The 14174-nt window shown below is 44.3% G+C and overlaps 1 protein-coding gene across 1 annotated transcript in view; it reads right to left on the bottom strand.

Moving 5' to 3' along the window:
• Positions 1-14174, bottom strand: part of nrg2a (neuregulin 2a) — a 145483-nt gene that overhangs the window by 34487 nt on the left and 96822 nt on the right. Inside the window, exon 4 of the mRNA XM_029770014.1 lies at positions 5618-5738. Within this exon, the coding sequence (XP_029625874.1) occupies positions 5618-5738 (121 nt within the window). The remainder of the gene's footprint in view (positions 1-5617; positions 5739-14174) is intronic.

Genomic DNA, 14174 nt, shown 5'->3' with positions numbered 1-14174 from the left:
TACTGTTATGGTACAGCTTCATAGTGATGTTATAGTAGAGCTTCATGAGGCTGTTATAGTACAACTTCATAATGCTGTTATAGTACAGCTTCATAAGGCTGTTATAGTACAGCTTCATAATGCAGTTATAGTACAGCTTCATAATACTGTTATGGTACAGCTTCATAATGCTGTTATAGTACAGCTTCATAATGATGTTATAGTACAGCTTCATAATGATGTTATAGTACAGCTTCATAATGTTGTTAGAGTACAGCTTCATAATGTTGTTTTAGTACAGCTTCATAATGATATTATAGTACAGCTTCATAATGCTGTTATAGTACAGCTTCATAATGCTGTTATAGTACAGCTTCATAATGCAGTTATTGTACAGCTTCATAATGATGTTATAGTACAGCTTCATAATGTTGTTTTAGTACAGCTTCATAATGATATTATAGTACAGCTTCATAATGCTGTTATAGTACAGCTTCATAATGCTGTTATAGTACAGCTTCATAATGCAATTATAGTACAGCTTCATAATGATGTTATAGTACAGCTTCATAATGCTGTTATAGTACAGCTTCATAATGATGTTATAGTACAGCTTCATAGTGATGTTATAGTACAGCTTCATAATGTTGTTATAGTACAGCTTCATAATGCTGTTATAGTACAGCTTCATAATGATATTATAGTACAGCTTCATAATGCTGTTATAGTACAGCTTCATAATGCTGTTATAGTACAGCTTCATAATGATATTATGGTACAGCTTCTGCACACCCAAACATTAACTTATATTGGCACATTTCAACATGGAAGTTATGAAATGCACCACTGAAACACACGGGAATGTTATATCTTATTCTCATTAAAATGTTTTGTTTTAATAGTTTTTTATGTATGATGTGCCATTTTAGTGCTTTAAATTCAGCACAAGCAGTCATATACATTGTTTTTCGTGAACATTCAGTACATGACTCAGAATCTGATAGCAGGAAAGCTCATCGTTACCACATTCACAATCAATAGAAAAACATGTATCTTCCAATAACAAAATGTCCTTAGCGCTCTTGATTAATCTGACCCCCTTTTCAAAGGTCTTGAGATGTAAGCAATAATTCTATTTACCTCGCTAGAGGTCTCTGACTGGCGTAAATATTTGTTCCCTACTAAACCAGTGAACCATGACATCATGTGTGAGGCTCCTGCACGCTAAACGTGGGCTGAGAACCATGAGCAGATCACCATCCATCCTCCTCATCAGCAATGGAAGCATACATGAAAGGTATTTCTGTACACACGGGCAGTGCCTTCCTGTACTGCTCTGCTCTACTCTGCTCTGCTCTGCTCTACTCTGCTCTACTCTACTCTACTCTACTCTACTCTACTCTACTCTACTCTACTCTGCTCTGCTCTGCTCTGCTCTACTCTGCTCTGCTCTACCGGTGCTTCTGTGAGAGATCGGGGAAGGGGGAGGGGGGGGGGGTTTGCTAAGGATGGGGTGATAGAGGGGGATAGATGGGGTGATCGAGGGGGGATAGAGGTAGTTGGATTGGGTGATAGAGGGGGGATGGATGGGTGATGGGGGATGGGGTGATAGAGGGGGGATAGAGGTAGATGGATGCGGTGATTGAAGGGTGATAGACAGGGTGATAGAGGGGGATAGATGGGATGATAGAGGGAGGATAGATGGGGTGATAGAAGGGGGATAGATGGGGTGATAGATGGGGTGATAGAGAGTAGAGAGATGGGGTGATAGAGGGGTGATAGAGGTAGATGGATGGGGTGATAGAGGAGGGATAGAGGTAGATGGATGGGGTGAGAGAGGGGGGATAGTGGTAGATGATTGGTGATAGAGGGGGGATAGACGGGGTGATAGAGGGGGGATAGAGGGGGGTGGACGGGGTGATAGTGGGGGGATAGATAGGGTGATAGAGGAGGATGGGTGGGGTGATAGTGGGGTGATAGAGGGGGATAGATGGGGTGATAGAGGGGGGTGGATGGGGTGATAGAGGGGGATGGATGGGGTGATAGAGGGGGATGGATGGGGTGATAGAGCGGGGATATTTGGGGTGATAGAGGGGGATGGATGAGGTGATAGAGGGGGATGGATGGGGTGATAGAGGGGGAATAGAGGTAGATGGATGGGGTGATAGGGGGGATAGATGGGGTGATAGAGGGGGATGGATGGGGTGATAGAGCGGGGATAGAGGTAGATGGATGGGGTGATAGAGGGGGAATATGGGGTGATAGAGGGGGAGGGATGGGGTGATAGATGGGGTGATAGAGGGGGATGGATGGGGTGATAGAGGGGGGATAAAGGTAGATGCACGCTCTTCAACCGGTCGTTGCTCGCACCTGCCCGCCCGTCCAGCATCACTACTCTGGACGGTTCTGACTTAGAATATGTGGACGACTACAAATACCTAGGTGTCTGGTTAGACTTTAAACTCTCCTTCCAGACTCACATTAAGCATCTCCAATCCAAAATTAAATCTAGAATCAGCTTCCTATTCCTAAGCATCCTTCACTCATGCTGCCAAACATACCCTCGTAAAACTGACCATCCTACCGATCCTCGACTTCGGCGATGTCATTTACAAAATAGCCTCCGACACTCTACTCAACAAATTGGATGCAGTCTATCACAGTGCCATCCGTTTTGTCTCCAAAGCCCCATATACTACCCACCACTGTGACCTGTATGCTCTCGTTGGCTGGCCCTCGCTTCATACTCGTCGCCAAACCCACTGGCTCCAGGTCATCTACAAGTCTCTGCTAGGTAAAGCCCTGCCTTATCTCAGCTCACTGGTCACCATAGCAGCACCCACCCGTAGCAGGCGCTCCAGCAGGTATATCTGACTGGTCACCCCCAAAGCCAATTCCTCCTTTGGCCGCCTTCCCTTTCAGTTCTCTGCTGGCAATGACTGGAACGAACTGCAAAAATCACTGAAGCTGGAGACTCATATCTCCCTCACTAACTTTAAGCATCAGCTGTCAGAGCAGCTCACAGATCACTGCACCTGTACATAGCCCATCTGTAACTACCTCCAACTACCTCATCCCCATACTGAATTTATTTATTGATCTTGCTCCTTTGCACACCAGTATCTCTACTTGCACATTCATATATACATATATATATATATACATATATATTCTGCACATCTACCATTCCAGTGTTTAATTGCTATATTGTAATTACTTCGCTACCATGGCCTATTTATTGCCTTACCTCCCTTATCCCACCTCAGTTGCACATACTGTATATAGACTTTTTCTATTGTATTATTGACATGTGTAACTCTGTGTTGTTGCATGTGTCGAACTGCTTTGCTTTATCTTGGCCAGGTCGCAGTTGCAAATGAGGACTTGTTCTCAACTAGTCTACCTGGTTAAATAAAGGTGAAATAAATAAAAAATAAAAAACGATGGATGGGGTGATAGAGGGGGGATAGATGGGGTGATAGAGGGGTGATAGAGGTAGATGGACTGGGTAATAGAGGGGAGATAGAGGTAGATGGACTGGGTAATAGAGGGGAGATAGAGGTAGATGGCTGGGGTGATAGAGGGGGGATAGATGGGGTGATAGAGGGGTGATAGAGGTAGATGGACTGGGTAATAGAGGGGAGATAGAGGTAGATGGACTGGGTAATAGAGGGGAGATAGAGGTAGATGGCTGGGGTGATAGAGGGGGGATAGATGGGGTGATAGAGGGGTGATAGAGGTAGATGGATGGGGTGATTGTAATTTGTATTTGTATTTATGCTGCCAAAGCAGCAGCTACTCTTCCTGGGATACAGCAAAATTAAGGCAGTTCATACAATTTTAAAACATTACAATACATTCACAGATTTCACAACACAGTGTGCCCTCAGGCCCCTACTCCACCACCACCACCATCACCACATATCTACAGTACTAAATCCATGTGTATGTATAGTGCTTATGTTATCGTGTGTGTGTGTGTGTGTGTGTGTGTGTGTGTGTGTGTGTGTGTGTGTGTGTGTGTGTGGAAATGTTTGTGTTGCTAATAGAGGGGGATGGATGGGGTGACAGACAGGGTGATAGAAGTAGATGGATAGGGGTATAGAGGTGGGATAGACAGGGTGATAGAGGGGGTGGTGGGGTGATAGAGGGGGGATAGACAGGGTGATGGAGGTAGATGGATGGGGGTATAGAGGGGGGATAGACAGGGTGATAGAGGGGGGATGGTGGGGTGATAGAGGGGGGGGTGGGGTGATAGAGTGATAGAGGGAGGATAGACAGGGTGATAGAGGGGGTGGTGGGGTGATAGAGGGGGGATAGACAGGGTGATAGAGGGGGGGTGGGGTGATAGAGGAGAGATAGACAGGGTGATGGGGGGTGGGATGATAGAGGGGGGAGACAGGGTGATAGAGGGGTGGTAGGGTGATAGAGGGGGGATAGACAGGGTGATAGAGGGGGTGGTGGGGTGATAGAGGGGGATAGACAGGGTGATGGAGGGGGGATGGTGGGGTGATAGAGGGGGGGGTGGGGTGATAGAGGAGGGATAGACAGGGTGATGGGGTGGGATGATAGAGGGGGGATAGACAGGGTGATAGAGGTGGTGGTGGGGTGATAGAGGGGGGATAGACAGGGTGATAGAGGGGGGTGGTGGGGTGATAGAGGGGGGATGGTGGGGTGATAGAGTGATAGATGGGGGATAGACAGGGTGATAGAGGGGGTGGTGGGGTGATAGAGGAGGGATAGACAGGGTGATGGGGGTGGGATGATAGAGGGGGGATAGACAGGGTGATAGAGGTGGTGGTGGGGTGATAGAGCGGGGATAGACAGGGTGATAGAGGGGGGTGGTGGGGTGATAGAGGGGGGATGGTGGGGTGATAGAGGAGGGATAGACAGGGTGATGAGGGTGGGATGATAGAGGGGGGAGACAGGGTGATAGAGGGGTGGTGGGGTGATAGAGGGAGGAAATACAGGGTGATAGAGGGGGTGGTGGGGTGATACAGGAGGGATAGACAGGGTGATGGGGTGGGATGATAGAGGAGGGATAGACAGGGTGATGGGGGGGTGGGATGATAGAGGGGGGATAGACAGGGTGATAGAGGGGGGTGGTGGGGTGATAGAGGGGGATGAGGATCAGTAGAAGGGCATAGGGAAAAGGGCTCTGACACATTGGAGAGAAGAGGGTTAGAAATCACTTGACTGGAATGTTAATTCTATCAATGCAATGAAAGGATGAATGTGATTGACTGCGACTGAACAACAGTGGACAACTGAAGCATCATACAACTTTACTCTTTCTGTAAAGAATTACATATGGAATTTAGGAGTGGAGAAAAAAACAGAATTATTAACAAAAGATATATTGCAATTCAACTCTCACTACAATATAAATATTGGTTTAATTATTTGTGTACTTGTTCTACATTTTACTGAATTGTTATTAGCTAGTAACATTTCACTACAACATTTACTGAACTGTGTACGCAACCAATAAAGTTTGATTTGATTTTAATGATTGACGCTAATTAAAGAAAACGTAGCCTAACAACAAATAAAACAGTCCAATCAGAGTCCAAACAAAGGCAAAAATACCACCAAATGGTGCACTGTGAAGAATCCCAAAATAACAGAGAGGACTCACTTGCAGGAGAACTGATTGATACCATGTATGAAGTAACAGTCGCCACCGTTCACGCAGTAGGCCTTCTCTGAGTCATTGCATCTTCTGGCATGGCCCGAGCCTGGAGACGGTGTGGTAGTTACTGCAGAGTAAGACAGAGTTACATGTTATAATAAACTCGGGGATTCGAGCACTGAATGCTGATTGGCTGAAAGCCAAGGTATATCAGACCGCATACCACGGGTATGAAAAAACATTATTTTTTACTCTTCAAATTACATTGGTAACCAGTTTATAATAGCAATAAGGCATCGCTGTGGTTTGTGGTGTATGGCCAATATACCAAGGCTAAGGGCTGTATCCAGGCACTCAGCGTTGTGTCATGTTTAAGAACAGCCCTTTGCTGTGGTATATTGGCCATACTGTATACCACACCCCCTATGTCACGGGTGTCGTAGTGATGAGACCAAGGCGCAGCGGGTTGCGTGCTCAACATATTATTTATTAAAGACGTGAACACCAAAAAACAAGAAAATACAGAAACACGACAGGAACAGTTTTGCAGGCTAACAAAACGCAGTGCGAAAACAACTACCCACAACTAAACAGGTGAAAACAAGCACTTTAAATATTACTCCCAATCAGGAAGAACGATCAGCTGTTCCTGATCGAGAGCCACACAGACCACAAAGAAATATACAAACTAGAAACCTAGAACACAAAAACCCAGAACATACACCAAAACCCCGGAACACATAAATACAACACCCCTCTACATACACATAACCCCCCGAACCACATAAAACAAATACCCTCTGCCACGTCCTGAACAAACTACAATAACAAATACTCCCTCTACTCGTCAGGACGTGACACCCTAGGCCCTTAATGCTTAAATAACACAGCCATAACAGTACTGTAGACAGTTAGAGCTTTTGTTACTGGAGTAGAGTACAATGTATATTCTGTCAAATAATACTTGAAACTAAGAGGGCTCTATACCGGGGAAATATGTAGAAGAGATGTCATATGTTTTAAAATACAGGGAAATATTCTACAATGTCATGTAGGTAAACTCATAGATACAGGTGCTGCAACTCCAGATGAAGTTTCTTATCAGGTCAATCACTTGTTGTTTTGTGAGTGATTTTATATACAATGCAAGACAGAAACAGTCATTTGATCACTCATCCTCCACTTAAAACGGTCAGGTCTTTCCTTCCACGAATTGCATTGTCTCTCTCAGTAGTGTTGACACTGACTCAAGACGCTCAATGAGCAAAGATAAATATTTCCCCTTACAGAGCATAAGAGTCCTTGTTTATGCCTCCGATTCAGATCTTTGGAATGGAATGCCTAAATGTCACACTGACTGTTGGTGTTGGAGTCATGCTTGGCCATGCAGTTGTGGGTAAACAGAGAGTACAGGAGGGGACTAAGCACGCACCCCTGAGGGGCCACTGTGTTGACGATCACCATGGCAGATGTGTTTTTGCCTACCCTCACCACCTGGGGGCGGCCCGTCAGGAAGTCCAGGATTCAGTTGCAGAGAGAGGTGTTTAGTCCCAGGGTCCTTAGCTTAGTGATGAGCTTTGTGGGCATTATGGTGTTGAACACTGAGCTGTAGTCAATGAACAGCATTCTCACATAGGTGTTCCTTTAGTCCAGGTGGGAAAGGGCAGTGTGGAGTGCGATTGAGGTTGCGTAATCTGTGGATCTGTTGGGGTGGTATGCGAATTGGAGTCGGTCTAGGATGATGGTGGATGATGCGCCATCCGTTTTGTCACCAAAGCCCCATATACTACCCACCACTGCGACCTGTATGCTCTCGTTGGCTGGCCCTTGCTTCATATTCGGCTCCAAACCCACTGGCCTCAGGTCATCTATAAGTCTTTGCAAGGTAAAGCCCTGCCTTATCTCAGCTCACTGGTCACCATAGCAACACCCACCCGTAACACACGCTCCAGCAGGTATATTTCACTGGTCATCCCCAAAGCAAACTCCTCCTTTGGCCGCCTTTTCATCCAGTTCTCTGCTGCCAATGACTGGGACAAATTGCAAAAATCACTGAAGCTGGAGACTTATATCTCCCTCATTAACTTTAAGCATCAGCTATCTGAGCAGCTTACCGATCACTGTACCTGTACACAGCCCATCTGTAAATAGCTCACCCAAATACCTCATCCCCAAATTGTTATTTATTTTTGCTCTTTTGCACCCCGGTATCTCTACTTGCACATCATCATCTGCACATCTATCACTCCACTGTTAATGCTAAATTGTAATTACTTCGCCACTATGGCCTATTTATTGCCTTACCTCCCTAATCTTACTACATTTGCACACACTGTATATACACTGCTCAAAAAAATAAAGGGAACACTTAAACAACACAATGTAACTCTAAGTCAATCACACTTCTGTGAAATCAAACTGTCCACTTAGGAAGCAACACTGATTGACAATAAATTTCACATGCTGTTGTGCAAATGGAATAGACAACAGGTGGAAATTATAGGCAATTAGCAAGACACCCCCTATAAAGGAGTGGGTCTGCAGGTGGTGACCAAAGACCACTTCTCAGTTCCTATGCTTCCTGACTGATGTTTTGGTCACTTTTGAATGCTGGTGGTGCTTTCACTCTAGTGGTAGCATGAGACGGAGTCTACAACCCACACAAGTGGCTCAGGTAGTGCAGCTCATCCAGGATGGCACATCAATGCGAGCTGTGGCAAGAAGGTTTGCTGTGTCTGTCAGCGTAGTGTCCAGAGCATGGAGGAGCTACCAGGAGACAGGCCAGTACATCAGGAGACGTGGAGGAGGCCGTAGGAGGGCAACAACCCAGCAGCAGGACCGCTACCTCCGCCTTTGTGCAAGGAGGAGCAGGAGGAGCAATGCCAGAGCCCTGCAAAATGACCTCCAGCAGGCCACAAATGTGCATGTGTCTGCTCAAACAGACTGCTCAGAAACAGACTCCATGAGGGTGGTATGAGGGCCCGACGTCCACAGGTGGGGGTTGTGCTTACAGCCCAACACCGTGCAGGACATTTGGCATTTGCCAGAGAACACCAAGATTGGCAAATTCGCCACTGGCGCCCTGTGCTCTTCACAGATGAAAGCAGGTTCACACTGAGCACATGTGACAGACGTGACAGAGTCTGGAGACGCCGTGGAGAACGTTCTGCTGCCTGCAACATCCTCCAGCATGACCGGTTTGGCGGTGGGTCAGTCATGGTGTGGGGTGGCATTTCTTTGGGGGGCCGCACAGCCTTCCATGTGCTCGCCAGAGGTAGCCTAACTGCCATTGTGAGACCATATGCTGGTGCGGTTGGCCCTGGGTTCCTCCTAATGCAAGACAATGCTAGACCTCATGTGGCTGGAGTGTGTCAGCAGTTCCTGCAAGAGGAAGGCATTGATGCTATGGACTGGCCCACCCGTTCCCCAGACCTGAATCCAATTGAGCACATCTGGGACTTCATGTCTCGCTCCATCCACCAACGCCACGTTGCACCACAGACTGTCCAGGAGTTGGCGGATGCTTTAGTCCAGGTCTGGGAGGAGATCCCTCAGGAGACCATCCGCCACCTCATCAGGGGCATGCCCAGGCATTGTAGGGAGGTCATACAGGCATGTGGAGGCCACACACAATACTGAGCCTCATTTTGACTTGTTTTAAGGACATTACATCAAAGTTGGATCAGCCTGTAGTGTGGTTTTCCACTTTAATTTTGAGTGTGACTCCAAATCCAGACCTCCATGGGTTGATAAATTGGATTTCAATTGATTATTTTTGTGTGATTTTGTAGTCAGCACATTCAACTATGTAAAGAAAAAAATATTTAATAAGATTATTTCTTTCATTCAGATCTCGGATGTGTTGTTTTAGTGTTCCCTTTATTTTTTTGAGCAGTGTATATTTCCTATTATGTTATTGACTGTACGTTTGTTTATCCAATGTGTAACTCTGTGTTGTTGTTTTTGTTGCACTGCTTTGCTTTATCTTGGCCAGGTCGCAGTTTGTCACAACGTCCACAGAAGGTGGCGCCTCTCCCCGGTCGGGCAGCGCTCGGCGGTCTAGCTGCCCTACTAGCTGCCACCGATCTCTGTTTCTGTGTTATTTGGTTATGTCTGTCTTGGTTAGCACCTGTTTTGTGTTAGCTCTGCTGTTGTCATTTTGGGCATTAGGGTTGCTGGACTGCGTCCCGACTCTCTGTTTTTGGAGTGTTGTTTACCCTGTGTTGGCATTGGTGGACTTATTTATTAAATGTGTGTTTTCACGAACCTCGGTCTCCTGCGCTTGAATTCACCCTCCTGCTATTTAGAGTAGCCCTGACACAGTTGTAAATGAGAACTTGTTCTCAACTGGCCTTTCACTAAAAGTGAAATATATCCATGTTTTTTTATAAATAAGCCATGAAAGAAATGTGTAGAGTAGCAGGACATGTCCAGGCAGGCACTGTAATTTATTTTATAACGGAAAACATTTGTTTTGGGAATTTTTGAAACACTTTCACTAGTATTCACTTGCTCAGAGCAAAGGACACCAATTTCAACCTCTCCAAAAAAGTGTTTCAAATTTGAAAAACTGGCAAAAATGGATGTTAACTGAAAATGTATCTGATATAGTTTCATGCATTAGCCCTTTGTGACTTTAAAGAATATTTATTTCAAAACTGTGAATCCAAACAGATTGATCTAAAATCCTAAATGAATCAGGACCGAGCAGGGTCAGCTATACCATCAGGACCCCTTATTAATGTCCTCATTACATGGTATGCAACAAGACCACTAATGGTCTGTAAAGTTCTCTACTTTTGATTGATTTAAGCAAATAATATTGGAATCACCATGGTCACAACCATGAACTGTCAACTCCATCTCCCTGATAAACATTTTTTTTAAATTTGTAACATTTTGTCACGTCTTTCGTAGGTATTGGACCAAGGCGCAGCGGGTTGAGTGCTCATATTTCACTTTTATTTAACACCAAAACAAGAAAACGTATGAACGAACAGGATGCAGGCTAAACACAAAGCTATGCAACTACAACTACCCACAATACCCCATACAAAACAACCCCTATACATAGGACCTTCAGTCAGAGGCAATGAGAAACAGCTGCCTCCAATTGAAGGTCAAATCAATAAACTGAACATAGACGTAAACAACCAAGAACTAACATAGAATACACTAACCTAGAACCTAAACCCCCGGTACACTCTAAACCAACCCCCCTCTACATAAACACATAGCCCAAAAAACCCCGAAACACTCTAAACAAATACCCCTTCTACATAAACACATAATATAACAAACCCCTAAACACTCTAAACAAACACCCCTTGCCACGTCCTGACCTAACTACAATAACAAATAAGCCCTTTACTGGTCAGGACGTGACACATTTAATTAGGTTTTAGAGTCATAAAGCAAATGAGGAAAAACTAAATTGCTACAGTACTGTGTATACCGCTTGAATGAAGAAGAAAAATGAAAATTATATATGCCTGAAATTATTATTATTATTATTAAACAATTATTGTGATTCAAAATATTTTTGCTGAATTTTTCCCCTAAAATATTAACTCCATCACTGACGTAGTTGACGATTATTAAAGTATTTTCTATGCTAGACCTAAGGGATAATAAATGTTGATTTCTGTTCTAAATGTAGAAAAACTGGCCCTGGAGCATGTTAGAGCTATAAAACAAAACAGAAAGAAGTTTGGAGATTTGTGTTACATATTTTAATAATCTAATGTTTGAATTAAACAATCCAGGCCATGAAACATTTGTTGGACAATAATAGTAAAAATGAAATGCCTTTTATGGTGTCTGACAGAGTCGACATAAATCCAGTTAGTTGCATTTTGATAGGTTGTTCCTTTACATGCTATGATAACTGATACTTTGATCTATCAAAATATATATTTCAAATTGTGTTAATATTAAGACACATATTTGTGGGAAAAAAGTTGAGATTGCCCCGTCTTTCAAGAATCCCTGAGCTCTAAAACAGCAACGTTTTCTGCTAAACTACGCTACGCCACTGCATGGAACCTATTCTAAAGCAAAGGTCACATTTGTCGTAAAGATGGGACCAAGGCCCAGCGGGAATGTGTATACTCATCTTCTTTATTGTGAAGAAAACCAAAATAAACACACCAAAATAAACACACAAAATAAAAACAACGACGAGAAACAGTCCTGTGAGGCACACAGCTACACATACGGAACAACTACCCACAAAAACGCTTTAAAAAATACCCCTACTAAATAGGACCTTCAATTAGAGGCAACGAGAAACAGCTGCCTCCAATTGAAGGTCAAACCAATAAACTAATCATAGAAATAGATAAACTAGACACAGACATAGAAATAGACCACCATAGAACATTGCCCAACAAACCCCGAAACACATTAAACAAACACCCCCTGCCACGTCCTGACCAAACTACAATAACAAATAACCTCTTTACTGGTCAGGACGTGACAGCAAAATACAAATATTGCAGAAACTGTTGTCAATCAATGGGCAAAAATCCACAAACTCAATAGGAATACTTTTTCTCTGAAAGGGCACAAAGCTTGAGCTAGAATTGACGATACATCACTGCAGTTAGAAAAAGCTACAAATCAGACAAAAATATATTGCGTGACGGACAAAATGTACTTGTTGGAAGATCCCCCTGGCCCCTCAAATCCCCAGTTATCTCACTCACTGTCCATTACATTACCTGGCAGGGGATCGGAAGAATGGAAGAAAACATCCCAGAACAAAAGCACCATACACTTTACTAATAATAGTGTTCTCTTCTTGCAGCTTGCACAATACATAGAGGGACACTGGCCCAAGTCCAGCTGTGTAGTGTGTAGTGTTATCTGTCTCTCTGAGAGGAGCGGAGGTGCTTCGGCCTTGCCAGGAGGGAGAAAGTTTACAGTACCCAGGCTCTACTACTTGTTCATCTGTGAGGAGAACTAATGACATAGGTTAACCACTGCGCATTAAACTTATTTGGAGCAAGAGCGCTTGTGTCTTTTAAAGAAAGCTTAGTTGTAAATCATGCTACCACACGCTCTCTCATCCGTTATGCCAAAGTATTTGATCCTCTCTTATTGTCTTGTTGACTTAACTCTTGTGTGAGGGGATCCAAAATGTCCAAATGCATAATTGTGATTTATGAGAAAACTGTTATACGGATAATTTAGTTACAAAAGTTGTGCCATTCAGAGAAGAGACTATGGTGAATCAGACGGTATGTACATTCAGCACCAGTCTGTGTTTGTGGAATACATAAAGACAGTGTAGAACTAGTGTAGAATTAGTGTAGAACACCAAATATGTTGTAGATGATTGAGTAATGTCATCCTGTCATCCAATGCTTTCTTCTCCATTACTAACCCCTCTGTAGACTACCCTCACTACCAATTAGATTTGTATTAGTTGTTGCGTTATTGGAGTGTAGGTGATTTAAGTGTCTTTGATAATCAATGAAGCAAGGGTGCTCCTTTGGCATAGCATGGAAATAAAGTATTGCTTCAGTTTAATCCAGGTAATATTTCCAATATACACTATATGCACAGCCGATTGAGAGGGAATGTTGAGCTAAGACTGCTCAGTGCATAGAGAAAACCAACTGCTTTTCATGCATCTAAATAAAGTAGCATTCTTTTCAATACCAACTGATCATCAAGGCAGGGAGAAAGTGGACCACACTATTTTCCTACAAAACACAATAAAGAAAATGAAAAAAATGCATGTCTCATTACACTAAATAAGTTTTGATTTTAAGATCTCTTTCTCTCTCTATCTCTCACCCTCTCTCTCTTTACAGCGAAGACACTGACAGGGCCTATATCTGCATTTATCCTCAAGAGGCAGGCAAGGAATGGGACTGCTAAAAATGGGTGACAAACGAGACGCTTCATCTTGATCACAGCGTCTAGAAGATAGAAATAGGGAGCTTTCCCTCTCCGTACAGCATGCCCATATCGTTGGGTCAGTATCTCCTGTCCAACGACAGAACCATGGCTTTCCCTCTCCGTACAGCATGCCCATATCGTTGGGTCAGTATCTCCTGTCCAACGACAGAACCATGGCTTTCCCTCTCCGTACAGCATGCCCATATCGTTGGGTCAGTATCTCCTGTCCAACGACAGAACCATTGCTTTCCCTCTCCGTACAGCATGCCCATATCGTTGGGTCAGTATCTCCTGTCCAACGACAGAACCATGGCTTTCCCTCTCCGTACAGCATGCCCATATCGTTGGGTCAGTATCTCCTGTCCAACGACAGAACCATGGCTTTCCCTCCCCGTACAGCATGCCCATATCGTTGGGTCAGTATCTCCTGTCCAACGACAGAACCATGGCTTTCCCTCTCCGTACAGCATGCCCATATCGTTGGGTCAGTATCTCCTGTCCAACGACAGAACCATGGCTTTCCCTCCCCGTACAGCATGCCCATATCGTTGGGTCAGTATCTCCTGTCCAACGACAGAACCATTGCTTTCCCTCCCCGTACAGCATGCCCATATCGTTGGGTCAGTATCTCCTGTCCAACGACAGAACCATGGCT

This window comes from Salmo trutta, chromosome 12, assembly GCF_901001165.1.
Source record: "Salmo trutta chromosome 12, fSalTru1.1, whole genome shotgun sequence".
Taxonomy (NCBI): domain Eukaryota; kingdom Metazoa; phylum Chordata; class Actinopteri; order Salmoniformes; family Salmonidae; genus Salmo; species Salmo trutta.
Note: the sequence above shows the minus strand (reverse complement) of the source record. Positions and strands in the feature narration are given on the sequence as shown.